This window comes from Carassius gibelio, chromosome B19 (assembly GCF_023724105.1).
Source record: "Carassius gibelio isolate Cgi1373 ecotype wild population from Czech Republic chromosome B19, carGib1.2-hapl.c, whole genome shotgun sequence".
Classification (NCBI taxonomy): domain Eukaryota; kingdom Metazoa; phylum Chordata; class Actinopteri; order Cypriniformes; family Cyprinidae; genus Carassius; species Carassius gibelio.
Window position 1 is genome coordinate 28,283,463 of NC_068414.1, and position 27,918 is coordinate 28,311,380.

At 37.6% G+C, this 27,918-nt stretch overlaps 2 protein-coding genes across 5 annotated transcripts; both read right to left on the minus strand.

The window, feature by feature from the left end:
• Positions 1-426: 426 nt before the first annotated feature.
• LOC127979023 (dual specificity protein kinase CLK2) lies at positions 427-11,651 on the minus strand. 2 transcript variants are annotated; one of them, XM_052584124.1, is made up of 13 exons: positions 11,505-11,651; positions 9,962-10,155; positions 8,611-8,878; positions 7,659-7,749; positions 6,778-6,844; positions 6,249-6,365; positions 5,911-6,077; positions 5,689-5,783; positions 5,405-5,534; positions 4,532-4,614; positions 1,833-1,927; positions 1,626-1,716; positions 427-1,432 (listed from the first exon to the last, which is right to left on the minus strand). In XM_052584124.1, the coding sequence occupies exons 2-13, from the start codon at positions 10,153-10,155 to the stop codon at positions 1,241-1,243; spliced, it is 1,590 nt and encodes a 529-aa protein (XP_052440084.1). In that variant the 5' UTR covers positions 11,505-11,651; the 3' UTR covers positions 427-1,240. The 2 variants fall into 2 exon arrangements, with proteins under 2 accessions (XP_052440084.1, XP_052440085.1); XM_052584125.1 differs by having other exon boundaries at positions 1,833-1,912; positions 11,505-11,597.
• A 402-nt stretch (positions 11,652-12,053) lies between these two features.
• On the minus strand, positions 12,054-27,557 carry LOC127979020 (histone-lysine N-methyltransferase SETDB1-A-like). Of its 3 annotated transcripts, none has more exons than XM_052584119.1 (21): positions 27,330-27,557; positions 26,350-26,550; positions 26,064-26,266; positions 25,934-25,959; positions 24,198-25,689; positions 23,300-23,437; positions 22,991-23,195; positions 22,688-22,761; positions 22,378-22,568; positions 21,830-22,178; positions 20,222-20,438; positions 19,365-19,599; positions 18,127-18,491; positions 17,532-17,648; positions 17,213-17,382; positions 16,910-17,137; positions 16,750-16,797; positions 13,097-13,177; positions 12,801-13,003; positions 12,604-12,692; positions 12,054-12,414 (listed from the first exon to the last, which is right to left on the minus strand). In XM_052584119.1, the coding sequence occupies exons 2-21, from the start codon at positions 26,541-26,543 to the stop codon at positions 12,297-12,299; spliced, it is 4,743 nt and encodes a 1,580-aa protein (XP_052440079.1). In that variant the 5' UTR covers positions 26,544-26,550; positions 27,330-27,557; the 3' UTR covers positions 12,054-12,296. The 3 variants fall into 3 exon arrangements, with proteins under 3 accessions (XP_052440079.1, XP_052440078.1, XP_052440077.1); XM_052584118.1 differs by having other exon boundaries at positions 12,801-13,021; positions 20,222-20,435; positions 27,330-27,556; XM_052584117.1 differs by having other exon boundaries at positions 12,801-13,021; positions 27,330-27,556.
• Between the last annotated feature and the right edge of the window lie 361 nt (positions 27,558-27,918).

Genomic DNA, 27,918 nt, shown 5'->3' on the forward strand with positions numbered 1-27,918 from the left:
CTTTTCATTTCAGTAGACATAAACTGATGGACTGGAGTCATGTGGAAAATTGTCATGTTTTTATCAGCTGTTTGGAATCATTCTGACGGCACCCATTCACTGCAGAGGATCCATTGGTGAGCATACAAAATAATAAAAATCTACATTTTGGTTTTTCTAATGATGAATGCAATTTTACTTTTGGATAAAGTATTCCTTTAAATGCATGCCTCATATCCACATCTTAGATATCAAGACTGCATGGAACAATAGTTAAATTTTTAATACTCAGATCTTCAAATGACTCCAAAGGGATGTGTTTTCTAAAGAACACAGAAAACTGCAAATTCAATGTTTTCTATCGAGTTATAAAACCAAAGGCTGATAATAAAGTGCAGAAGAGTTTCATAGCATTCAACTCTAGTTAAGCACTGCACTAACAACCAATTAAGTGCCAAAATTTAAATTTAATTTCAGCATAGTATATAATCTGCACACATACAGTCAATATAGAAACAACATTTAAAGAATGATGTGATTGTAAAAACATTTGCCTAGAGAGCCGCTGTGAAAACTTTCACAGCAAGCAGACAGGCCCTTTATTCTAGTCACAACATATATCTATTTGTATTTACAAATGTATACAGACAAATCCATACAAAGACACAAAATGAGACGTCTGGTTCACTTAAATAAATACTGTAAACGTGTGCTGAGGGAAACAATCACCAGAACACTGCTGGCTCGGTTACTCGGCATTGCGATGCATCTGTGATTACCAGCGAAGGGCTAAAATGCACAAAACAGATTTGCCCGATAAATAACTACATTGTAAGAGTGATGCGGTTTTGTCAGTTACTTTGGAGCGTTACGTTAATGCTTTTCCCCCCTTATCAAATAAATTTCCCTCTGCTTATGGCTGTCCAAAAATATCATTAGCCACAATTGGCTGGAAGAACTTAACTTGAAGGAAGTATTTATTCAAAAACCCTTCAAATGTCCTATCAATCACACAAGCATGACACTTTACTGGGATCTTCTGGATGTCCCAAGTTCCTCACATTCTCCCGCTGCACACAGAGCGGTTCTCACATTATGGGAAGATGACTGAGAAATCATATACTTCTGCTTTATTGAACTTCTCTTGCATTAGAAGACTGTATGCAAAGTCAGTTCAGCTTCATGGTATCTCTCTTAGCATGCCAGTCCTCAGGGTCTTTTGGCGTAAGACAGAGACGTTGGTTGAAGACGAATGTCACCGTCACCGACTGATGTCCCGGTTGCCCTCCCAGCTCTTGCAGGAGCTCTGATCAGCGCTGCTGATGGTGCTCTGAAAGAAAGGATGTCTTAGGGCTGCAGCCAGAGTGATACGCTTCGTCGGCTCGTACTCCAGCATGGCCTCGATCAGATCGAACAACTGGTGATGCTCTTCAGCTTCAGACAGAAGATATCTCTGAGAGAGAGAGAGAGAAGAACCATAAAGAATATTGTATGAGAACACTGACATCTGATCACCCAGATTCATATGCACATTGAAAAAACAAATTGTGAAAATGTAAAAAACAAAAAACAACAACAAAAAAAAGGTCAAATCAAAAGACATGTCAGAAAACATAAATATTCAGGCCTGAAACTTTTTTACTTACCCGTAAAGGTTTGCAGTTTTCTCTGACGTATCTTCCTGCTGAAGAGTTCTCGTCCCAGTCCAAACGTCCACGATAAAAGTATTTCTGTTTCCTGTGGGGTGGAGAGATCACGTTAGCACAACCTGCTGCACGAGTAAGAAAGACAGACATGGAAACTATACTTTGAAGACAGGCTTTGGAAAATTACGATCAGTGTCAAAAAGGTACCTAGTCTTACGAATCATACGGGAAGGAACAGGGCCCGAAATTCTCTCCATCATGGCTAAATGCTCACGATTGTCATGAGTCTGAGAAGCAAAAAACTACATTAACATGAATAAACATTATATAGTTTGACTCTTAATACATTTTGATATGTTTTGTCAAGATTCACAATACAGGTGCAACACATACTGTATGTTCCTATTAGGGATGTCAAATTTCGATTATTTCCATGATCGATCGTCGTTTAAATTAACGATCAATTAATCGATTAATCGTTAACCATAATACTGCAAAATGCGTCTATTGCAGGCACGCAGTCAGCGGTATGACAGGATGTGCAAAAGCCACACACACACACACAAAACGCTTTCTCACTTGAATTAAAGAGGTTTTAGTCTGAATAAAATGCTAGTAGCAGGATTATAAAATGAATAGATGCGATTATGATCATTTGATAAAATGAAGAGAGCGCGTCATACTTTTGAGGTCATTTTACTTTGTTGACAGTTTCCAATCCCGCACGGAGAACGCTGAACGCGCCTCTTGAAATGGTTTTGTGGTGCTCGTTGTTGTATTTTAAAGCACAATTGCAATGTTTTCAACTGACATTATTGTATAAAATTATCCGAAATGTGGAGCGCGTGTGACTGCGCTGCACATTAAGTGAACTACATCGGCGCTGCTGCACCAAAACACAGTTGCTCACATTAATTTGATCCTGCTGGATTCTGTCCTAGAAAATGTCAGATTTTTAAAAATCCGGCATACAGCGCATTAGATCGTGACAGTGCATGCGTGCAGACGAGGATGAGCGAGCGCGGCTTTGGCTAGATTTATTTGGAGGTTATTGCTCATGTCTCATTCGGCACAAATCGAAATGTTTCCATATTCACAATGTATTTGTATGTTAAACTATTATTTATAATGTAAACTAGGCTTGTACTTAACACGCATTCGCATATAGACGGAAAAGATGATCCTCTTCATTTGAGCAAAAACGTCCTTGGAACAGCAGAGAGGACCGGTATACTACGGTCTATTTAAACTGACCAGTGTAACCTTTTAATGTTTAGTTGACTATTTTATTTTGATAATGAACAGACTGCGATGTAAGTTTGAATCGCTAGAATATACGTGTGCAGCAGGCTCCAGCGCGATCGAAACAGCTGAGACATTAAAAAAAATATATATTTTCCGCAAAAGTGTTTACTTTCATTTGTGCACACTCACAATAAAAACAGAAGATTTGTGCTCTTGTAAAATAAAGCAAACAAACAGAATGCGTTGTCATCCTTTTTTTTTTTTTTGTGAACTTATGGAGCGCCCACACTTCTGTTTTAAATCCGTTAATCTTAATTAGCCTATTTAAGTCGGATATATTTCGCATAGCCTATTTAAAAAAAATAAATAAAAAAAAAACATGAAAACAAATTGTTTTTTTATGTTGGGCCTATTACTTAGTAGGCTATAAATTTTCCTTAAAGCATCCCATTTTGTCCCAGGGCTTAGAACCTGTGCCCTAGTCAGGTCCATGCAGAAACTTGTGAACGATGCTCGGCGTCACCGTTTAGTGACAGCAGTGAATGCTCCAGGAATGTGTCGGTCACAGCGCCTATTAATCGCTGTTTTGAATCCAGCAATTATTTATTTAGAAATGATAAGATCTGATTATGACAAGTGTGGTATAAAAGCTTTGTTTATTAGAGGAATAATAGGTTAACTGGAAAATGTTAAATCGCGACTATGCTTTTGGACCCCATAGTCTTCATTTACGCGGCTTTGTTCTGGTTTGCCGGTTGGTCACGAATTTCCACAAATTCAGTATATTTAGGCATTGTTTCTTTTCATAAATCTTCATCGTCTAACCCTCTAATTTCCCAGGTTTATTTTGTTATCTTTCGCTTTTAATAACTGTTTTCGCATCTCTTACTGTGGTAATGGGAAGGGAAATTAAAGATTTCATGAATTAAGAATTCGTTCGATTTATTAATTTGTTCCCTTATTTCACTTAAATCATGGGTTATTTAGGGAACAAAATTAATGAAACATGGACAATTGCCACATTAATATAGGAATGAATTAACAAGTTGTAGGAATGAATAGACTACCTGTCCTGTCACTGTGTCCCGCAGCCCTGCAAAGCGCACGATATAAAACAGTTATCTGATGAAATGATTAGTAACTACATTTCTATTGCATTTAATGTTGAAGAACTTTTATGTTGTTTCTATTTTAATGTACTTTAAAGTTTAAATCACATTAAAAGCTTAATTTGTACATTGTGAATGAATGATGATGCTTTTATATATCGTCACCGTCACTCACAGCCGCTCGCACGTGTTGAGTGCGCATGAGCCGCACGCAGCCCATCATTGAATCGGTTAACCGACCATCGACAGCCTTAATCGATTGCATCTCTTATCGACAATTAATCGATCATCGATTAATCGTTGACATCCCTAGTTCCTATACTGAGATCTGTGTGTGCTTGAGAAAGAGCGCATTAGAGAGCGCATCGGAGGTCAGAGTGTTAATGGCAGGTGTTTGGCTTCAGTGAGCTTATGTGGACACCACTAACCCTTTGGTCAGAGTCTATCTGATCTTAAGCTGCTTAGTGAACATAAACAAGAGTGGTAGACTGTGTAGATCTGCTTTCCTGACTCAAAAAATGAAAAAGGAAGTAGTGGAGTTAGATTTTGTACCTGGAAGAGAGTGAAGCCAAGGTAGTATTCAAAGAGTATGCAGCCTAAACTCCACACGTCACACGGCTGACTCCAGCCCAATTCTGCAAGAAAAAACAACTGGGTTTAATATTGAGTTATGGAGTCATCTAATGGTGACATCATGTTACTGCATCATAACCAGGACACTGTACAGTACATTTAGTCAGAAGCAAGTGTGCAAACTGTTAAGGTCGAAAGTTACAAAAATGTGAATAAATCACAATTATGAATCTCTGCAAGGAGTGTAGGTGCATTAAACCTATACATTAAAAGCGGCACATCTGCTTTTAACATTTATAATAAGAAATGTTTCTTGGGCAACAAATCAGCATATCAGAATGATTCCTGAAGGATGGCGTGACACTGAAGGCTGGAGTAATGATGCTGAAAATTCAGCTTTGCAACTACAGAAATAACCAATAACAAAAAATTAACGCAGCCTTGGCTAGCAAAAGAGACTTTCAAAAACGTTTTTAAATCTTACCGACCCAAACATTTTTATAGTTAGTTTACAAACAAGCAGGAGTACCCACTAACTCATTTATATTTATAGCAAAACAACATATTTTTATAAGATGAGATTAAGGTTGGGCATAAGCTTTCATGGCAACCAGTCTTACGTTGGACAATTCCCTGCAGTCTGTTGAATGAAGTCATTGTGGCCTCTAGCTGGTTCTAATTAAATTCTTTGTGCTGGAAAGGAAGAAGCTAATCTGTCTTTCTGAAGCGATTAACTCATTCTTGTCCTGTGACTCAAATAGTCACATTTCATGCTAATAACAGTTATTTGGTTAAAATTTACATTCAGAGCATTGTGTGCTGCTAAAACATGCCGTTTGGTCATGTCCTTACCTAGAATAACTTCAGGTGCTCTATAGTGCCTGGTAGAAACAATAGTGCTGTGATGCTCGTGGTCAAATGTAGCGCTGCCAAAATCCACCACCCTCACCGCCGTGTTCTTCACAGTACGCTCATCTCGCTTCTACCAAGACAGAAAGATGGGGGGCATCAATTATCAGGCATTTCCTTCATTTTTTACCTTTTAATCTATGTTAGTGGTCAACTAAGAGATTTTTCAGCAGCTCATGCTAGAATTATAACATGCACACAAAAATAATGACAAACTCCTTCATTACCTTCTCCACATTGTATGTGATTGTGAAGTCAGAGTTGACAAACAGAATGTTTTCTGGTTTCAGGTCTGTGTGGGTCAATTTGTTTTCATGCAAAACTGCAAATAAGGAGAAACAGAACAAATCAGCATATTCATAAATACCATGAGTAGGACTGGCCATTTAATACATAGCAAATGGAATCCAACTTCAATGAGCTTTTTGAAATAGTGCGTTTTTACTTACACTTGACAGCTAGGCAGATCTGGTAGGCCATGTGACGCACTTGACAGATGGAGTAGGGCAGGTAATTGTTTTCTTTGAGGAAATCAAAAGTGCTGAGAGCCAACAGCTCAAAACTGATACACATATGGCCATGATAGTCGAACCAGTCAAACATCTGGACACACAGACTAAAAATCGAGAAAAGAATACAACAATTAGTAAACAAGTTTCCAATACTGTGGTCTTTGGTATACCTCGCACCTAGATGCTCTTCACCTTAAGTACTGCATATGTGATTGCTCAAAACATGCAAAATTTTGTTAAACATTAATTTAATAAAGTTTGTGATCCAAACTCACTTCTTATTCTCAGGATCTTTCTCATTGATTCGTTCCAGTACGTTGATCTCTAGCCGGGCTGCCTCTTTGTACTTCTCCACATTTTTGATGATCTTCAGAGCGATGTGTGCTCCACCCCTTAACCAAGCAGAAGAGCATTAATTCAAACACTGCAGTTTCACTTCTGTCACTTAGCTTTCTAACTGCCTACAAGATTGAAAAAAAAAATGTATAAGCAGTAAAGACATTAACTACATTGATTAATAGATTTCTTGTTTCTTGTAGAGTGACACACAAAACTACTGGAAAAAGATGGGATGGTTCTTATTTTTCTGAATATTTTGTTAAAGGAACCATAAGCCTATAAGCCCTTGCTTTTCTTGCTGCCTGCAATTATCACACACTGCATTTCTGGCCCCAAGAGCAGATTTTTTCCAGCCTAACAACTAGACAGATATTTGAACAGCCAAGCAACAACTTTCATTTGAAGTTCACACCGTGATGGTTTTGTAATAAAGCAGCTGATTGGTTGCCAAGTGATGACGCTCACCTACGATGATCAATACATTGCATCACCCTCCCGAAGGTGCCCTCGCCCAAAGTGCTGACAATCTCATCTAAGAGACAAATAGAGGGAAAAAGATGTAGAAAAGGGGAGGGGAGATGTAGACAACAATAAGACAGCGTATTTATAGAGGCATCCTAAACAAGCTTCCTAAAGTCACATTTTTAACCTAAACTAACTATATATACACGGGTTAACCTAAAAAAATAAAAATAACAAAATCTGACAAGTGGCATTATGAAAGGAATGATGTAAACATGGTCTGAAAAAAAAAAAAAAAGGCAAGTTTTTTTCCCAACAACAAAAGTTATCTACATTTCTGTTTGAAAAATGTATAGATAAATACTATAAAATTCACTAAACGATTTTAAAACTATGGGACTGCTTTAAGCCAATTCAAAAACAAAAAATTACTGTATATTCTATGAAAAAAAGGCATGCATAGCGACTATTGAAATTCTGCGAATGGCACAGAGCAATCCTATCCTTAAATCTAAATGACTGACAGCATAGGCGCAATGTGAATCTTGACCAGAATAAAATGCACATTATGAAAATGTGGATAAAGCTAAATCTGGGAACCTGGCAGTCAGGATCATAATTCTACACAGCATCACAATCACCCCAACCCCACTGAAAAGAATAAATAAATAAATAAAGGAGCTACTAAAGACATGTTGGACATGCCTTCCCCCTTGCCTACTCCGGCAAAAGGGGAGAACATTCTACGACAGCGTCATCATCACCACCAACATCATGATCATGACCTTCTGCCCTCCCCTGTGTGTGTCTGCTGTGTGCTGGTACTGATAGGGAGAAAGGTTACGATATAGGAGTAGAGGAGTAGAAGTAGTGGCAGTGTGTACATCTCTCTTGCAGGACGTCGCCACTCCGACAGATCAGGTGACCCTCCTCGTCGTCCCTCACACACAGTGCCCTCGTCCCGCTGTCACTCCGCTGCTTCGGCCCCGGCCAGGGTCACAGGTCAGAGGTCACGCCACGACCGCAGAGGGAGGAGGGGAGGTGGGCGGAGCGGGGAGAGTGGAGGGGGGCAGCCATAGCCATGGCGTCGAAGATGAGCAGTGTTGTAGTTGTTGTAGGTAGGTTTGGTGGTCATGGGGCGATTCGTATGACACCACGTGAGGAGATATATATAACGATAGGGATATAGTGCAAGGGATCAAGTCAAAGATAACATTTTACCCCTCCCTTCTTGCTTGCTTTCAAACTCCCCTCATCCCTCTGCCTAGCAACCCTGACAAAAAGTCACAAAAAGCAACCTGCATCAACATTTACTCATAGAAGAGCACGAGTAAAGGCATTGCTAATTCACAACTATTACATCCATAATATCTCCAAAGCAAATGTTGCTGTAGTGGGAGACTGGAAATAAGATGAAAGAGAGCTGAAATTATGAAACTTATTTTTGGCATCTAAACTGTGTGAAAGAGTTACATAGGTGTGCAGATACAGCAAGATAAAGAATGGATGATAGTTATGAGATATTAATTACGGAGGCTCTCCCAACACAGCTATTCACTACTTGTATTAACATTAAATGTATACTGAATTGAGCCTCGCTATTTAATGTTACAGATGGGGCTAACACTGAAAGCCAAGACTTGGACTATCACTATCAAAAAAGACAAAACGTCAACAAAAAGAAGAACATAAAACAAAAGAGTTCATACTTACCCAATCCTGGGGCTGTGGAAAAGAAAAGCATTATGGAGAAAGAAAGACAGGAGCGTGTAGAGGTAGAGATAGGAGAAAGGCTTTGGGGTGGGAAAGAGCAGGCTCGGGTATTGAAGTACTCACCGAGGACGATGGGCTATAGGACCTGGTTCTACGCCGCCTTCGTTTGTGCTTACGCCTGCTGCCTTTCCTCCGGTACGAGTCCTCGCGCTGCCGGTCGTGGCCCCCGCGGTAGTCGTAGCTGGGCGAGGCATCACGGGAGTAGTAGTTGCTCGGTGTCCTGTGTTCCCTGTCGCGATCCCTGTCCCGGTCGCAGGTGTGGTCCAGGCGCCGATAGCTCTCGCCGTAGTGTCTGTCGTACGGCCTGCGGTCTGAAGAGCGGTTGTCATAGCTGGAGAGAACATGAGTGTCATTTAACACTGAACGACTTCCAGGTGAGCACTGCATACTACCTGGTTTTAAATTAATATTCATTAAAAAATTATAATAAAATATATAGGATTTGACACTCCAAAATGAACCTCAGATTGCCATATTATTAGTTTTAACATTCAATATTTTTATTTTAAATAAAGTCTAATGCATACAAATTGAGGATCTTCAAACTTGAGAAATGATTAATTTGTAATTAAAAAAAAAAAAGTGGCAAAGGATCTCCTGATTATATCTCATGTAGAACTACTAAAAGCAAAAAAAGCACAATACATTAATCAGATTAAAAGAATTATATTAGTGCTGTCAAACAATTAATCGCATCCAAAATAAGTTTGTTTACATAACGTGCCTGTTCTGTGTATATTTATCATTGCATACACATACATATAATCCATTGATATTATAAAGATATATAATATATACATAACATTTTTCTTAAATATATACACATGCATGCAAATGTATTTATATACAAATAATAAAATGTACACAGCACACACACACATACACAAATTAATGTAAATAAAACTAGTTGAAACAGAATTATTTGAAATCTTACTACAAAGCAATAGAACTTTTCTATTTGAATATATTTTACAAAGTAATTTATTCCCATGACACCAAAGCTGAATTTTCAGCAGCCATTACTATAGTCTCTTCAGTGTCACATGATCCTTCAGAAATCACTCTAATAAGCCGATTTTGTGCAGGAAACGTATCATCAATGTTGAAAACTGTTTTTGCCTTTTATGCACATTAAAAAGCATGATTATTATTATTATTATTATTATTATTACAACCAAGTAATAAAAAATGAAGTATTATTATTGTAATATTTCCCACACACACAAAAAAGATATTACAATAATCTTAATTTACAGCACAAATAAACTGACAGTGTGTCAATTTAACGTTCAATACTATTTCTCGGTTTAGTGGAAATCTGCCTCAATTGCTGTCAGCATGTATCTTTTTGAGCGGAGTAAGGCATCAAGCACTGGTAACCCATGCAATTTGATCAATGCTTCCTCAATCATACCTCCTGGATCTGGCATAACCGGCATCCTGTCTGTGTCCTCTCCCTCTCCTCTCACGTTCACTGCTGGAGGAAAACGTGGGTGAGCGGCGATGCAGAGGTTTTCTCCCTCTGTCTCTGTCGCGCTCACGATAACGATCTTGGTAGTTGCTGCGGCTGGCCCTCTCCGAGGACGAGTACCGTCTGGAGTGCGGCATCTGCTCAAGGTACAAACAAATATATTAATATGAACGAGAAAAAAAAACTATATATATTTTTAAACGGACACTGGAATCTCTTTAATATTTTTTTTATATCTAACATAAGACACATTTTTATATTTGAAGTACGAGAACCCAGCATACACACTTGAATGGTTAACTTTTTTTTTTTTTTTTTTTTTTTTTAAAGTAGACTTATACATGCTAAAAATAGAGGAAGTGGGAGTGCAATATCCTGTAACTTTTATATTCAGAAGAAAGGGATCCAAAATAATAACTACTTAAAAAAACACTTTTAGTAAGCTTTTCATATGCTGGAAAAAGGTCTATAACACAGCCATTTAATATAATCAATAATCAGTAAATGGAGGAAAAAGTCAAACTGTATCATACACTTATTCACCCGTGGACAAGTAAAAAAAAAAAGTCCATACATGGACAGTTTATAGATGCAGGTCTGGTTAACAGATCTTAAAACACTTGAAGGACAGACAGAACTTAACTTTAACAAAACGAAATTTTGATCAATAACATGTTGCTAAGTGTTTTTTTTATTGTATGGTTAACACACATTGTTAGTATTACGCACTAAGGGTCTGCATGGAAAACAACCTTTACATTATACAAAAAGAACATTATAGGATTTGTATGCAGATGTAGTATGCATAAAACATATAAAGGGGATTTAAAAACACGAGACTAACGTTAAAGAACAGTTAAGAAATGAGAATTAAGATGACTATTTGAATATAAACATGCATTTAAACGCGCTTCAAAACATCTAAAATCTGGAAAGAAAGAAATACAAACAGAAAGTTGGCGGATTATAATGCCTCAAACTATATCAAGAGCTAGTTATTTGAGCCAACTTCTATATTTAACTTAGCGGAGAAACCGAAGAACGAGCTAACGTTATATAGGTAGTAACGTAAAGAAATACCGAGTACATCGAAATTAACGGTAGTGATTAATGTGAGCAAATATACAGATGTGTATTACATATAACAACAAGAAAAAACGACATTTTCGTTTAAACGAACGGACAGGCGTACCAACTAGCTCAGGTTGTTATGGTTTTTCATTAATATTTATTTTACACTTGTAATAACATGGTATAATAGTCGTCTCTATTGTTATAAAATGTGCGGCAGTGTCGAAACATGACATGAAACCGCAAAGTTTAAAAACAGCATATAAATACTATATTTTTCGTGGTAACTAGCTGCTCTGCGCGTCGACGGCCATCTTGAGATCTTCTAATCTTCAACGGGCCATTTCTCAAATGCGTAATTCGGCTGAGAGTGGGGCAAAAAGTGACAGACAGTAAAATTATGTTAAGTAATCACCGTTTTAGCGGCCAGCCCTGTGCGTTTGTCCCAAAGAAAATCCGTGTTGACGCTTCGGCTCCAAAATCCTTACTCAAACAGTGAAGAAAAACAACTACTTCCGGTCCCTTCTCCAACGTTCTTTAATACGCGTGCGTGCCGTTTGCGCATTCGACGTAAACACAAACTGCGCAACATTTAATCCAAGATGATAATCCTTAGAAATGTGTAGTTACCAAATAGCATAGTAACATCAATACCCCAAAAATGTATCCACATAAAGAACGTAAAGTTGTAATAGACAAAAAAAGCTTAATATATTTTAAAGGGATTCGTTTTTATTTTACAGTAGTGATAATTGTATTAATTTAGTTTTGTCTGATACCACAGTAAGACTAACAGAGTATAGAGTTTTATATATTAGAGAAATACTATTCTGTCATATAAAAGCAGTTTTATTCCCCCTTCCCCAACGAGATTATTATTTAGTGTCGTTCATACACAGCTTTTTAACCTGCATATTTGACTGATAATAAATGACATACAAGACAAATATTACACAAAACATAGTTTTTGATAATTGCAAATTTTATTTACATTTATTAAGTGACTTCACATTTCTTGTAGACATTAAAAACAATAAAAACAAACAAAACAGAAATAAAAACAATGAGACAAACTTTAATATATTTTAAACGTTTCATATTAATTGGGTTACGACTGTCCACAACTATGTTTCTGATGGCTTGGATAAACGGTTTACACTGATAACACCTCAAGGAGAGTTTTAGTGTTTTTCCTTTAAGCAGTGTATCAGAGCAGCCTTCCTGTGCACCGCAAAGAGCCACAACAGCAGAGCAGAACCTTGCCCTCCACACTGCCGACCTCATAGTTATAGTCCCACGTCAGCTCCGTACCTGCCCTGATGCGCCTGGTGAAGACAGACAGAAGGAAAAACTTAGTAAGACAACTTTCTGGATAAAACATAACAATAGCATTAAAATGAACATTAAAAATAGCAGTTAAGAGTTTCCAAATAAAATCTGGGTTTAACCAATTATTAAGTAAAACTTCAATTCCTGTATTAGAAAATCAAGCTGGTATTAATCAAGGAACTGACTTGCTGGTGAAGAATGCCACCCATGGAAACCGCAGGTCGTGTGTGTCGACAAAGACATTTTGAACAAACAAATTCGGACTGCAGCTATGCTGTTGAGAAATGCATCATTAATAGTAAAAAAATGTAGATAGAAGTGCATTATATTTACAAACTTGTATCACTGTTGACACATCTACAATCTACAGAGTTTGGCTTACGTTGATGAAGCGGCCGAGGTTGCCCTCTTGTCTCGCGTCAATGATGTAACAGGTCTCCTCGCCGTTGAACAGTCTGCGGGTGTTTTTGCCAGTCACAGCCGTCCTCGTTTTCTCATTCTTTGCGTCCAAGGTTTCTAGAGCTTTTACTCTTCTCTGGGATGACTTTACAGCAAAGCAACGCTTTGGACCTGAGGTATCTTCACCTACAGACAAATTATAGACTGAACAGATTCAATGAAACATTAAAAACAGAAAATGAGGAACAGAAATTGAGAATATAGAGAATACAAACTCACCATCCCCACTCATTTGTTTGGTCAATTTCTTCTGAGCATCTTTATATGTTTCATGTGGCTTATAGAATAGTTTTCGCTCACCTAAGAACATGTGATTCATTAAACAGGTATAAAAAAATAAATAAAATGAAAACATCAAGCAAGTTTGCTACATGATAAAGCCACATGGATAATGTAAAAAAAGTAGCCAGATCTCAGTCGATGTATATGCCTCATTGTCAAATCTTATTCTGTCCTTTATCAAAGCACATGGCCAAAACATTTATATTATCTTTTTAGTTACTAAATAACCATCACTAGCCAAGTATGCAAACCAAGGTGATTAAAATCATGTTTTACTGAAATAAAAAAAAAAGAGTGCTGTCAAACAATGAATCACATCCAAAATAAAAGTTTTTGTTTACATTATATATCGGTGTGTACAGTGTACATTTATTAATCATTCTAAGCATGCATGTATATATATATATATATATATATATATATATATATATATATATATATATATATATATATATATATATATATATATATATATATATATATATATATATATATATATATATATATATTCTTATAAGACATTTAAGTTATGTTTATATATCAAATATGTTTATATAAATGTATATACACATGTAAATGTTTTCAAAATATACACATAATAAATAAACACCATAGTGCACATTCATATTCAGTGGCTGTGAAAGTTTGGGCAACAATTGCAGGATCTGTGAAAATGTGAATAATTTTAACAAAATAAGAAAATTTTTTATTTTAAAACAAAGAAATTGTTTTAAAACATTTCATTGAGGACAATTGAGGGACTCGGACACAACTATTAAAAAAAGGTTCAAAAAAAGGTTTTCACACTCAGTCCTCAGTGTGAAAAGATTGAGCCCAAAATCATACAGTCACTTCTGGAAAGGGTTCAAATATGGAAAAGATGTTGGAAAACTGCAAGACCTGGAGGATTTTTCTGAAGAACAGTGCTCCGGTTAACTGTTCAGAACAAACAAGGGTCTCATGAACAACCATCACAAAACAGAAAGACAGTCAAGGATCTTCCAGGTAACTACACACAGTATTAAGAACCAGAGGTTCATTAACTTTTGAATGAGGTTATTTTAATAATTTCTAAATGTAATGTAAAATAATAAACGTAAAATATATTGCTCAGGACAGTAATAAATTAAAAAAATAAAAACAGATTTTGTATGATCTCTCTTAAGGCCCCGATATACTTCAAACGAAATCGAATAAAAAAAATTGATATAACGTCATTTTGAACAAAATCAGGCCGAAGCGAAATTCGTTTTGAGTTCGTTTCGGCAGTTCGAAACCGCTCACCAACGCAAATTTTCTGGGGGAGTTCACTTTGGGCCCTAAACATCTTTGAGATTCCATTGGTCCGTGGCGGTTGCTCAATCGGTGGGTGTGTTCTGAAACTCCACCTTCTTTGACACGCAATTTTTTCTCTGGGTTCGTTTCTTATTCTGCGGAGGTCATTAAGGAGAGCAACATCTACTGAATACACTGGAGTGTTGAACAGCTGAGCTGAACAAATATATCCGCACCTGTACTTTAAAGATTCAGAGAAAGTATTTAATTCCTAGAAAGAAATTGCAACAAAGCTTGGTGTCGACGACCCGGAATTATGCAATAAAACCAATGCAGAGAAACATCCGAGACAAGTTTTCCAAAGCCATGAAAAGAATGAAAGGAAAGAGTAAAGATATAAGGTAGAAAGTAACAAATACATGTTTCAAATAAATGTTACATCATACTGCTGCTGTTGTTCTTTCAATAAGCAAATTTAAAGGGTATACAATAAATGAAATACCAAACGAATATTCAATAATAAACCTGTTTTTATCAAAAGTAAATCATGACACCACATAAAATATAACAAGGTGTAACAATTTATCCAGTTTAATAAAATAAATCAACACTTAAAGTAAAATAGAGTAACAAACTGAGTCCAATATTTTTTTCCACATCATGCTAAAGTTTTCAGACTATGACCAATTCACACTTCCCATAAAGGACTGATGTATTGTATTGCAAACATGATACTTGACTCTTGAGCTTCTGCCAATCATTATTCTTTTGTCTATAATATTCTGACAATAGGTGACCGTCTCACGCCTAGATTGCCTACACTTCTTCGTTTCATCTTTGTTGTGTTTAGGGGATAGGTGCGGGCATTATGACACATGTTTACATTCATCTACACCCTTTTGGGTGCTCTTCGGTCCAAGGTAGAACATCTTAAGAGGCAGTGTAGAGAAAAAGAAATCTCTGATAGCCGAGGCACTTCATAATTAAAATGTCTTTATTGCAAAAATGACATGTCCTAAATGGACAGCTTTAAAATGCCCACGCATAGCGGCATGGGGCCTTCTTCAGGGCATAGTGAAGCAGATAAAAAACTGATCTTATAAAGACACACAGGTAGAAGCAAACACAGGTGCTGACAATCAGTATTGAAGGTCTGCAGATAATTACTAGGACATGCCTTCTCAGCACTAAAGCTATTAGTCACAATAATAAACAGAAACACAGGCAACAGATAGCATGCATATATATTCATGCATACATTGCTAGGGCACACCTCTCACATGGTTCTCAACACCGAAGCTGCTGGTCACAACAATAAACAAAGAAGCAACAAATAACATGCACATACATTCATGCATATATTACTAGGGCACACCTCTCACATGGTTCTCAACACCGAAGCTGCTGGTCACAACAATAAACAAAGAAGCAACAAATAGCATGCACATACATTCATGCATATATTACTAGGGCACACCTCTCACATGGTTCTCAACACCGAAGCTGCTGGTCACAACAATAAACAAAGAAGCAACAAATAACATGCACATACATTCATGCATATATTAATAGGGCACTCCTCTCACATGATTCTCAGCAATAAAGCTGTTGGTCACAATGTAAGCAAAAACACAAGCAACAGGTAGCATGCATATATTCATGCTTACACCTTCATGCATACATATGCATACACATATACAATATATGAAAAGAGTAGTTACAGGACAGAACAATATTACAAAATAACAGAAAAGGTCTATAATCTATCTCTTCATTTAATCCTGGATAGTCCATTGCTTTGAAACTCCATATCCAAAAGGTTTCACATTGCAATAACGGTTTTAAAATATCACCTCCACATATTGATTTTTTTATAATTTCAATGTGTTTTTGTGTTTCATTTCAGAGGAGAAAATTAACATTGTTTGAACTACATCGGGGCCTTTATTTTGTTAAAATTATTAACATTTTCAAGAATCTGCAAAGGTTCCCAAACTTTCACATGCCACTGTATTACGCAAGCAAAAACTTTTAATTTGTATGCGATTAATCATTTGAATGATCTAAGTGAAAATTAGAAATGGTATCTTAGCAACTAACTGAAATAAATGTATGAACAAATGAAAAACAAATTTAAACTAAATTTGAAATAAAATTCAACCTCAATAGTAATGGTTAAATGATCAAAAAACTACAAATGGACAAAACAAAACATTAAACAACCGACAATACAAAAGAAAATATACAAATAAAAGCTGATTCAAAACAGTAATAACTAACTAAAACAGTAAATACTAACATAACAGTTATCTTACCTTCTTTCTCCTCTTGTTCTGTGTCCAGCTCCATAAGTTCTTCTCTTTCTATGGATAAAGAAAAAAAGAGAAGATTTCATAGTTACACACAGAATTGAAAAGACATGCAGTTGTTGGCTTATGTCTCCATATGGTTGTAATGTTGAATATTTGAACACACCTTCACCACTGCTGGAGTCTTCTTTGTAGAGAGTGTTTTTCCATAATGGCCCTGTTTTCATTGTTATGGTCTTCTTGTTGGTTTCCACCTCTGTGTCCGAGCAGTACGCCTCGCTTTCATAATCCTCTTTAAGTTTCTCCACACCCTCAATGAAATCAAGGTTGGCCAAATATTCATTCCCAGACACTGTGTCGTCTTCATTCACTCGGTCTTCGTTTACTATTTTACCTGTTAGGTGATAGATGGAGGTGATTAGGGAGGAATTTTGTTGTGTGCAAAGACCTAATAGGCATGTTCACTTACCAGTGAAAACACACACGAAAGTGCCCTTGGCCACATCATCTTTACAGCGGATGCCCCATCCCTTGTGCTGTGTCATGAAGAGCTCCAGCCGCAGCTGCAGACCGTGCTGAACCAGCCTGTTGCTGCACATTCTCGGATCACAACGGCACAGAGGGTTACACTCATACAGCCTACAGAGATGGAAGGAAAGAATCATGATTACATGAATATTTCTGACAATAAAATAACCACTGATGTGTTATATCTGATATAAGAAGGGCTCTACTGTAACCAAATGATAATAAGACAGACCGAAAAACAGACAGAGTTTGTTTCTAACCCTGTTGGCAAGGTGGTTGGCAATCTCTTATGTGTGTATCCAGCACTAACATCCACTGGACCTCCAATGCATAGGGACGTAGCCTCGATGGTCAGCTGATGGCATGCACACTTTGACCTGTCATACATACAAATACAAAATGTTTAATAGCATTTTCTATCATTTAAAAGAAATGTTCAAAGTTCAATCCAATTTATGTAATCAAATAATTATCCCTTTTTGGCAATCTAAAATCAGGCGGTATATTTATTATTTCCAAGCTAAAAACCACTTTTCTCGGAAGCCATATTTTGGGTATGATCACAAGAATTATGACTGCCAGAATATAAATTAGTTGGTCATAAATGGTCAATTTTTTGGGAAAAATGTTAGAATCTGCATAAAACATTTTACAAACCTTTAAAGTCCATCTGCAACAAATAAGCAAAATATGCAGCAACACACAAACTGAATGATGACTCACAAGTCTAAAGTATCTTCTGAAGTAAAGGACAACATGGCACAGCTGTAAATAAACACTGACCTGTACAAAACCCGTATAATTCCTTTAATTTCACAAATTTTTACCCACAAATTCACACTCAAAAAACTGTACCTGTCCTGACAGCCATCTGTGCAGTCACAGCCGATCAAGAAATCTGGGCTTGTATTAATTGAAAAACCCGGAGCTGGAACCCTGTCTTTGGTGTAACTGATGTTAGGAGCAAGCGTATTGTCCACCTCATTAATGCAGGGCACCGGCAGCACCTCTCTGCCCTCTGATATGTCCGGCAGGTAGAGGTGAGGTTTGCCGGTTGATGTGGAAGGAGGTCGGGCGCGATTCACAAGAACAAACGGGTCCATACAGAACATTTCCAGGAAAAGGAAGTCACAACGTGTTTCTAACAAGTATTCCTGCACTTCCTGCATGTCGCACAGGCTCCGCCCACAAGGAGAACGATAGAAAATGTGGAAAAACACCTAAAGAGAGCAAATAGTAAGAAATGTTAATTGAGCAGCAAATCAGCATACTAGAATGATTTCTGAAAAATCACACAGAAAACAAATTCAGATTTACATCAAATGAATATATATAACATTTCAAAATATAATTAAATAGAAAATAGTGGAATAATATTTAACAATATTAGCACTCTTGCTCTTTTTTTTCTTTTCTCAAATACATGCAGCCTTTGTGAACATAAAAGAACTCTTTCAAAAACAGTAAAGGGGTCATTTGACGAGGCTAAATATAACATTATTTTGTTTTATTTTTGTGCAATGCACTATGTTTAAGCAGTACATTATTGTTGCTACTCCCTGCCCTGCTTTTCAGAAACGCATTTTTACACAGCTCATCATTCTGAAAAGCGAGGTGTGCTCTGATTGGCCAGCTATCCAGTGCTTTGTGATTGGACAAATACCTCAAGCGTGTGATGGAAATGTTACGCCCCTAACCATATTTGGAAACACAAGCGTCTGCACGACATGGCGGTGGAGGAAACAATTCTACAGCGACAATAAAAGTTATTCCTTCTTTCTTACTATAAACATTTGGGCGGTTTTATGCAAATCCTCCAACAGTGACACAGATATGTTGGGATGTGTTTAAATTAGGTGTTTTAGTAAGGTGTGGACGAGTCTGAATTTTAATAAAGAATATTGATTAGGGTTTGAGACTATACGGATCTTATATATGCATGAACAGCTTAAAACACTCTTAAGACAAAGAAAACATGATGTCGCATCTTATGACTCCTTTAAAAAATCTTAGCAACTCCAAAGTTTTCACCAGTAGTATTTATTGAAAGTAGATGAACATGAATTGGAGCAATTTCCTCAAACACCACCCACCTTTCCTTCGATGCGCCTTCTAGCCGTCATTCTCCGAAACTTAAAAAGCAATGGTATAAGAAGTGGATTTTGACCACGATGCATGTCGACTTGAGACGGTCTCACCCCATCCAGACATGCTGGACAACAGCGATGATGCAAGTATATGGACTTGTTTTGGTGTTGCATTGAAACACAATATTTTTCCTCAGAAACCCACTCTTCTTCCTCATCAAGGGCAGGTCGTTTTGCACTTCTAGAATACAGAGACCAATGTGACGTGATTGGTGATTAGTATTCCAAATCATTCTGTATTTTAAGAAATAGTTCACCCAAAAATGAAAAGCCATCCAAGTGTAAAAGATTTGGAAATATTTAGCATTACATCACTTGCTCACCAGTGGATTGCCTACACTGAATGGGTGCCGTCAGAATGAGAGCCCAAACAGCTGATAAAAACATCACAATAATCCACACACCTCCAGTCCATTAATTATCGTCTTGTGAAGTGAAAAGCTGTTTAACCATTACTTCTGGCCAAAATCTACAATCCATAATAATGCTTCCTCCAGTGGCACAGCCCATCCCCTGTTGTCCTCTCGCATCAAAATCCACAGACATGTTTGGACTGTTTTTGCTATAAACAGCACTTGTGGTGATGCTTTTATTGGTTGTTTGGACTCTCAGTCTGACGGCACCCATTCACTGCAGAGGATCCACTGGCAAGCAAACAATGTAATACTACATTTTTCCAAACATGTTCTCATGAATAAACAAAATCAATGTTCATCTCAGGTGGCCTGAGGCAGAATAAATGTCCAGCAAATTTCAATTTTTGAGTGAACTGTGCCTTTAACTAGGAAAAGCCCATTACTCACCTTAAATTTGAGACAGTTCGTAAGATAGGTGAAAGCATTGTCAACTTCTCAAGGATGACCTTTGGCTGGAAAGCAGCCGACATGATCTTTTGAGGGCTAATAGATGAAGTTTTGGTGACTGTGACCCGCACAGGAGTTACAGCTGTTGAAGTGACAGTCGCTGAAGGAACTGCTGTCGAGGACTGAGTTGTGTTGAGCTGAGGCTTGGCATTTCCTGCTTAACAACAGACATGGGCATGAATTGAATTACATTACAAAGAGAGATAAATTAATAAAAATATCCTGTTCTCCTAAATGTTTTCATTTTTTTCAATAAAAAGAAATTTAGATTAAATGTGGGAGCACATTTTTTTTATAAAAAAATATAGATTTTTGTCATTGATAATGAGCATGTTCTATATCCCAACAACCCTCTATATTGTGAGTAAATCACTCGCATATGCGACTAAATCTTCATTCTGGCGACTAAATGATGTCTAATATTAGCCAATGGTTAAGTATAAGTTTAGCACAGATATATCGCAAACACTCTGACTCTGACTGAGGGCTCCAGAGTTTCACTCTCCGTCAAGCGATTTGTGATATTTCTCGGTTCATCTCAATGGATACGCAGCGCACCTGTATTTGTTGTACCATAAACTGTGAAAGCGTACAAATCTCTGTTGCTTTCTCTGACACACACAGAAAGAGAAGGAGAAAGAGAGAGAGAGAATTGACGTGCTACATTTAAACAATATTCTTTGTTGTATTTTCCTGTCAAAATAACAGAGTTCATATGGAAGTCTGTTCATATGGAACAGCTGGGTTTTCCGGTAGTGGGTGGTGTTAATGCGCAAACGGCAATCTCATTGGCTGGCGCTCACCTATTATAGTCCCTGTTTTGATTTCAGCAAATCAGTTCGAGCGAACGCACAAAACCTGATCAATATTCATGAATCAAGCAGCTCATTAATCCTTAGTATACTTTATAGTTCTTATTATTAGAATTTAGGGCTGCACAATGTGTCATTTAAGCATCAAAATCGCGATGTACGAATCCACGATATTCACATCGCAGGATGTGCGATGTAGGCTGTCGTGGTTGATCAGTTATTCATTAACTGTACAGGCCAGCTGCTCCCCGGCCCTTGACGAATGTGATTCGCGGAGAGTGCGAGAGAGAGAGAGAGAGAGAGAGAGAGAGAGAGAGAGAGAGAGTGCGCGAGAGAGAGACAACACGTCTTGCTCTCTATCCCTCACGCATATTAATCCATTGACACGATGGTGTCGATGTTTAAATCATTTAAAATGAGAATGTAAATCTGCTCACGCCATTTTTGTTTGTAAGAAAAAAATTGATTATATTTCATATCGCAATATATATATCGCAGAAAAATAAAATTTTGGAATGTCATTTTTTCCCAATATCGTGCAGCCCTGTTAGAATTCGTATCAATATTATCTCGATCAGTCTAGCGAATAAACTAAAATATTTACTAGCCAATGGCGATTCGAATGCCAAGGTGTCCGCAGAGGATTGGCCAATATACTGTATTACCGAATACATGTGCGTTTATTTGGGAACATGCATAATAAAGGCAGGATGTGCACGAAACACAAAAAGTCAACCTGTTATAGTAGGCTGTTGTGGTTTCTGTTGAGGCTGTTGTTGCTGTGTTTTCTGTTGAGACGGCTGTTGTGGTTTCTGTTGAGGTTGTTGTTGCTGTGTTTTCTGTTGAGACGGCTGTTGTGGTTTCTGTTGAGGTTGTTGTTGCTGTGTTTTCTGTTGAGACGGCTGTTGTGGTTTCTGTTGAGGTTGTTGTTGCTGTGTTTTCTGTTGAGACGGTTGTTGTGGTTTATGTTGTGTTTTCTGTGAAGGTTTTTTCGGTGGTTTATCTTTAGCCAGACGTTGCTTGATATTTACAATGTGTTCCAACTTGTCTGAGCCTTTATAAATCCATTCTTTCTGCTTGTCTTTCTGAAAGACAATAAAAACACCACCACATTAAAACAGCATTAAAACAGCCAATCTGTCAGTGGGGTTAAGTGAATTTGACAGTGGGAAAACTTATGAATTGCACATCAGAATATGAAATACTATGAAGTTCCCATGCAGATGATAGACGAGTACCAGCTTCACAAAGAAATCTGGCGTCCCACAATGGATTCCTTTTCACCTTAAAGCAGATCTGGATCAGGCTGCCATCTAATTGGAGCACCGTGCAGGACTCAAACTTGCCATTCCGTATCGCCCTGGTGTCTTGCCCCGCTCGAAGCACCACAGCAATGGGGTTGGGATAGACACGAAGATATTCTTTCACCTGTAACTGCAATTTCTCATTCTCAATGTCCTTCCACACCTTTTTCACTGCAAAGAAAAACAAAAAATTGACAAAATTCCCTTTTAGCAGTCAAGTGATTATATGGGGTCTTAAAATAACTGACTGAAATGGAGTACTAAAGAAATGAAGAACGAGAATTTCTCACATTGTTTGCAGACAAGATGAAGTTCTGGAAGTGCCAGATAAGCTGCGTGACCATCATCAAAAAACACCAAGAACCTAATAGAAACATTTAACAAAATAGATATTAGGAATTTAGTTATTTTATTAAAATCATATACAGTACAAGACTAAAATAGAGACAATGGATAACTACTAATATTGAAAAAACAAAACAAAATAACCTGGACATTATGCTAAATATTTCCCGTTACGTTCTATGAAAGGAATTTTTTTTTATTATGAATGGCCTGAGGATAAGAGAACTATCCATTGAACATAAATTCACCTCATGCGATTCTTGCGCTCAGGAAGCTCAACCAGTACGGCAGCATTATACGAGGCCTTTCCTTCTTCATCTTTGCTGCTGGCCACAACACGACAGCCAATAAACAAATCCTTAAGTATGGGAGGCTGCAGAGAGGCCACATGATAAGCAGGCAGCACCATCTCTTTACCACTTTTAAACTCCACCTTATATCTGAGGCCATCCTCTAAAAGGAAAGAAAGATGAGACAGGTCACAAATGCTACCCAATCTATTAGATTTCTGCCTTCATTTTAAGGTTTTATGAATTTACAGAACAGGTCAGTCTTACCTTCTGTTTGGACTTCTTGTACTGTTCCTTTACGCCACAAGTTGTGTTGCCTTTTCCCCAAAACCGCCATGCCAACTTTAAGTTTTATCTCTTTATGTTCTTGTTGCTTGGAGGACTTACTGGATGAAGACTTTGAACCTAAGAAGATCAGTGACAGAGGACAAATACTGTTACTGTTTGTTATCAGTAATGTATAATCACAATACATTTATTTGTATCAGAAATTCAACCGCACAATGTTCCAAATATTAATCAAATATTAGTACTACATACACACACACAACAGTTTTAAAGTTTGGGTTCGGTCATTTTTTTTTATATTACTGAAAGCCTTTGGGAGTCTCTTATGCTCACCAATACTGCATTTATTACTGCATAGAACAGTAAATTTGTGAAATAGTATTACTTATGTCTTATAACTTGTTATTTGACTATATATTAAAATGCAATTTATTAATTAAATTTATTCCAGTAGTCAGTGTCGCATGATCCTGCAGAAATCATACTAAAATGCTGATTTGCAGCTCATTTGTTATTAAAAGTAATGTTGAAAAGAGTTGTGCTGCTTCATATTTATGTGAAAACTGATTTTTATTTTCAGGATTACTTGATGAATAGCAAATATACCGCGTTTATTTAAAATAGCAATATTTTGTAACAATAACTTTTGATCATTTTAATGCATCCATGCTAAATGAATGCACTGATTTCTTAAAAAAATGTAATGCCCCCCACCGCCAAATTCAACAGTTGTGTATTTTTTAATTAAAATGCATTACAGAAACCATAATGTAAGAACATTCTTAACAAATGAGTTCTGATACATCTGTTACACAATATGTAAAGCATGAGTTAATATACTGTGATATGAACTGTACAAATAAAAAATAAAGCTTACTTCCGGTAGGAGTGGAAGGTTCTGCAGAAGCATCACTGCTGCTGCCATCATCAGTATTATCATCGGATGACACTGATGGTGATTTAGGGGGTTCAAAATCACTGTCTCTCAATGAGTCTGACTTTGATTTAAGGGGTTCAAAATCACTGTCTCTCGATGACTCTGATTTTGATTTAGGGGGTCCAAAATCACTGTCTCTTGATGACTCTGATCTTGACTTAGGAGGTTCAAAACCACGGTCTCTCGATGACTTTGAATGTGGTTTAGGGGGTTCATAATCACTGTCTGACTCTGACTCTGACTCAGGGGGTTCATAATCACTGTCAGCAGGACTAGCAGAGAAGTACTCTGTGTCAGAGGGTTCATCATTCAAATCTGCGGTTGACTGCACTCCTGTTGTTTCGGTTTGCGGGCTGGAAGTGCTCCTGACAGGCGCAGAGTTTTTTGAAGATCTCAGCCTAGTCTTTGGGGGTTTGTCATATTTGCTCCCTGTCTTTGGCTGTTCGGTCTCATCTGTGGAATCCTGGAAGGCATTCGTTTCAGCTTCTTCAGAATTGTTCAGCAATGATGCATATTCAGGAGTCTCTGTGGTCGACTCTGGCTCGGTCTGGCTTGTTTCTATGTTTGCTGTTTGTTCACTGGCAGCAGTTTCCATTTGTCCTGAACTGCTAGAAGGTGAAGACATTTCTGAAGGCATCACTGGTGACACTTGAGGATCAGTCTTCTCTGATGCTACTGATGCTGAATTACGGCAGCCACTAGTTTTCAGGATTTCAGGAGAAGTCACTGCTGTACGTTTAGTGCTACTTGTTGCTTCGTGATCTGAATGAAGGCTGCTTGACTTTTCTGAATCACTTTCAAGCAAAGAAATTTCAGGAGTTAATGCTCTCAGCTGAGGTTCATTTTTAATTGATGCAATGGATGCAAATTTGAAAGGTTTTGAAGTGCTTAGAGGCGAAGACTTTTCTGACTTTACTACCGTCAATTGAGGCTCAGTCTTTATTGCTGCTATGGATCCGAAATGAGGACTGGCAAAGGTTTCTGAAGGACTCACTGCTGTCAGCTCAGGTTCAGTCTTTATTAATTTTAAGGATGGAGAGTTAAGAGTAGCAGAAGTTTCATGTTGTTTTGAAATGCTCATTTCCCAGGGGGTTAATGCTGTCGGTTGTGGTTCAGTCTTAACTGTTGGTTTAGAATCGGAGTTATAACCAGCAATAGGTTTGTATTGTTCTGAACAGCTGAGAAGTGAGGACATTTCAGTTACTCTCAGTAGAGATTCGGTCTTAACTATTGAAAAAGGGTTTTCAGGCAGCTTTGGTGTGAGAGATTCAGGAAGCCTGGTCTCAGGGGTCGAGGCTGACGAGGGTCTGTTAGGGATGTCAGAAGTTGATAACGGTGATGCAGCACTCGTGGTGGAAGTTTTGTTCACCATCTGGACTAAATCCTGAACGAGTCTGGATGACTTCTGAATGGCCACAGTCACCTTTTCAAGCTAAAAGAAAATAAAGAATGAAAAACAGGCCAAAACCCAGAAAGCAAGACATAAAGAAAGTGTGTAATTGAGACAAAAAAATTATTAAATGTATAAAATCAAAGAAAAATTAATAAAAAACATTGAAAAAATATAGTAAAAATTAAAAGTAAAAAAATGTAATAAGAAGAAATACATAACGAAAAATAAGCACAAAGTAACCTATCAGCATGTGTGACACCAATTGTTCAGTTAACATCCTCACCATTGGTTCCAACGTTTCTTGGGTGGCTGCAAGAGAAAAAACAAAAGTGTTATCAAATTTTTAATTACAATGCCATAATTTAAAATATTTATATTTCCAAGTACTTTCCATTAAAATGTATGTCACGTACCTCCCAGATCAATGACAACAATATCATCATCATCTCCATTTAACAAACTATTTTCCTGCTTATCCTCCTCGTCATCTGTAATATGAATGACGTCCTGTGGTTCTCCTCCTTCTCCTTCCTCCTCCTCCGAATCTTCATCTCGGTATTCCAGTCCCAGCATTCCATAAAGACCCTTCATCACTGACTCGCACTCAAGGACCGACCTGATACAGACACAAAACACAGTCAAATGGCAATTGTGATTTGGAGATACTTTCACCAGGCACTAAGAAACACAACTACTCACTCGCAGGCATTGCTGTACAGAAGGCGGGTGTAAGTGGCTTCCCTCTCCTTCTGCTTCACCCAGTCTTCGACCTGCGAAAGTTGTTCACGTCTCTGCATCAGATGAGGGTTTCGGTCCACCTCTGCCTGGATCCAGCGCTGCAGGTCATCCTTTGTCATTTTCAGGAGGTTATCATCATCTTTTCTGCTACTCATGGCTTTACTGTTGGAGCAACATATTGAAAAGTGTCACTTGTTAATAACTGCTCATAGTATATAGAGCATCATACACCACAAACCTATTTTTCAGTTTTTATATTTCACATTATTTTCAGTTGAAAGGAATAGTTGACCCAAAAAATGCTTGACTTTGGGAGATTTAGATTTACGTCACCATCTCACCAGTGGATGCTCTTGCAGTGAATGGGTGCCGTCAGAATGAGTGTGTAAACAGCTGATAAAAACATCATAATAAACCACACGACCCCAGTCCATCAACTAACATCTTGTGAAGTGAAAAAGCTGGATGAAATTCATCAACATCTCACATTTTCAAGAGATTTTCATTTATTGGGTGAACTACTCCTTTAATTTGGATTTGACTTCATATTGGAATCTAAGAAATTAAGCTCCAATCTGGTTTTATTGTTGAAGTATTTGTAAAACATCTGTAATGCACATAATGTATAAACTCTTGAACATGCACTTAATGTGAATCAGAGGATGCAAGTGTCCTGCACTCGACACATGGCCAATACTCTTGATCGGCACTTGGTTGAACTGTAAAGAGGCGTGACAAAAGGAGGAAATAAAACTATATCATAACGTTTATAACTTCCTTCCCTTTAAACTAAACAAAATTAAGGCCTACTAGAACACACGTGGCTACTGCAATACAGCAACCGCGAAAAGCAAGATAATAACACAAAGTGACATAACGTTACATATTGTTCCCCAACTTGCTGCTGTAATGAAGTATATTTGAATCCTGAAGACACTTACATAGGAAAAAGCGAGCAGCTGCACGATTGTATGGCGGACACTATTCCGCTCGTTTAACTTAACGTTAACGTTATGTGTCGGCAAAGCACTGCAAGAAAGACTCTTTATGGATAGCCAACAACCTCCGACCAGACATGAAAAACTAAAAAAGTGCGTAATAACACAACTAAAAACGCACTGAAGTAAACAATGTCCAGTCTAATACTGTATCTGTGCGTTGGCGGATGCAGTCTACAAGAGACATTCTGATTGGTCTGTGCACATTGACCCGGGAGAGTTTGCCACGCCCACATCAACTTTACTGTACGGGTATTTTTAGGCGTAATTTAAGTATGTTAGGTCTATAAAATGTAAATTTTTGTATCTTAACGCGTAGTTAAACGTGCTCCCTATCTAATACTATTAAAGATTATATTTGTATTATATATTTTTTTCAAGTGTTATTTATCGTCTAGCTTCCCTGTGGAGGAGCCATTGCATTCATCTTCTGTTAGTTTTCTCAACGCTCGCATGGATGGACCAATCAGAGTCGTCCAGTCATCGCTTGCATGGATGGACCAATCATAGTCGTTCAGTCATCGCTTGCATG

What these genes read in the sequence shown, in the direction of transcription:
- LOC127979023 (XM_052584124.1), bottom strand. Translation starts at nt 10,155, where the DNA reads ATGCCGCACTCCAGACGGTACTCGTCCTCGGAGAGGGCCAGCCGCAGC. An exon ending in AAAGATCCTGAGAATAAGAA is followed by an intron (nt 6,078 to 6,248) that starts GTGAGTTTGGAT and finishes CTCGATTTTTAG; the next exon opens with TCTGTGTGTCCAGATGTTTG. An exon ending in AGCACCTGAAGTTATTCTAG is followed by an intron (nt 4,615 to 5,404) that starts GTAAGGACATGA and finishes TTTTTCTTGCAG; the next exon opens with AATTGGGCTGGAGTCAGCCG.
- LOC127979020 (XM_052584117.1), bottom strand. Translation starts at nt 26,543, where the DNA reads ATGAGTAGCAGAAAAGATGATGATAACCTCCTGAAAATGACAAAGGAT. An exon ending in ACAAGAAGTCCAAACAGAAG is followed by an intron (nt 23,196 to 23,299) that starts GTAAGACTGACC and finishes CTTTCCTTTTAG; the next exon opens with AGGATGGCCTCAGATATAAG. An exon ending in TGATCCAGATCTGCTTTAAG is followed by an intron (nt 22,179 to 22,377) that starts GTGAAAAGGAAT and finishes ATTGTCTTTCAG; the next exon opens with AAAGACAAGCAGAAAGAATG.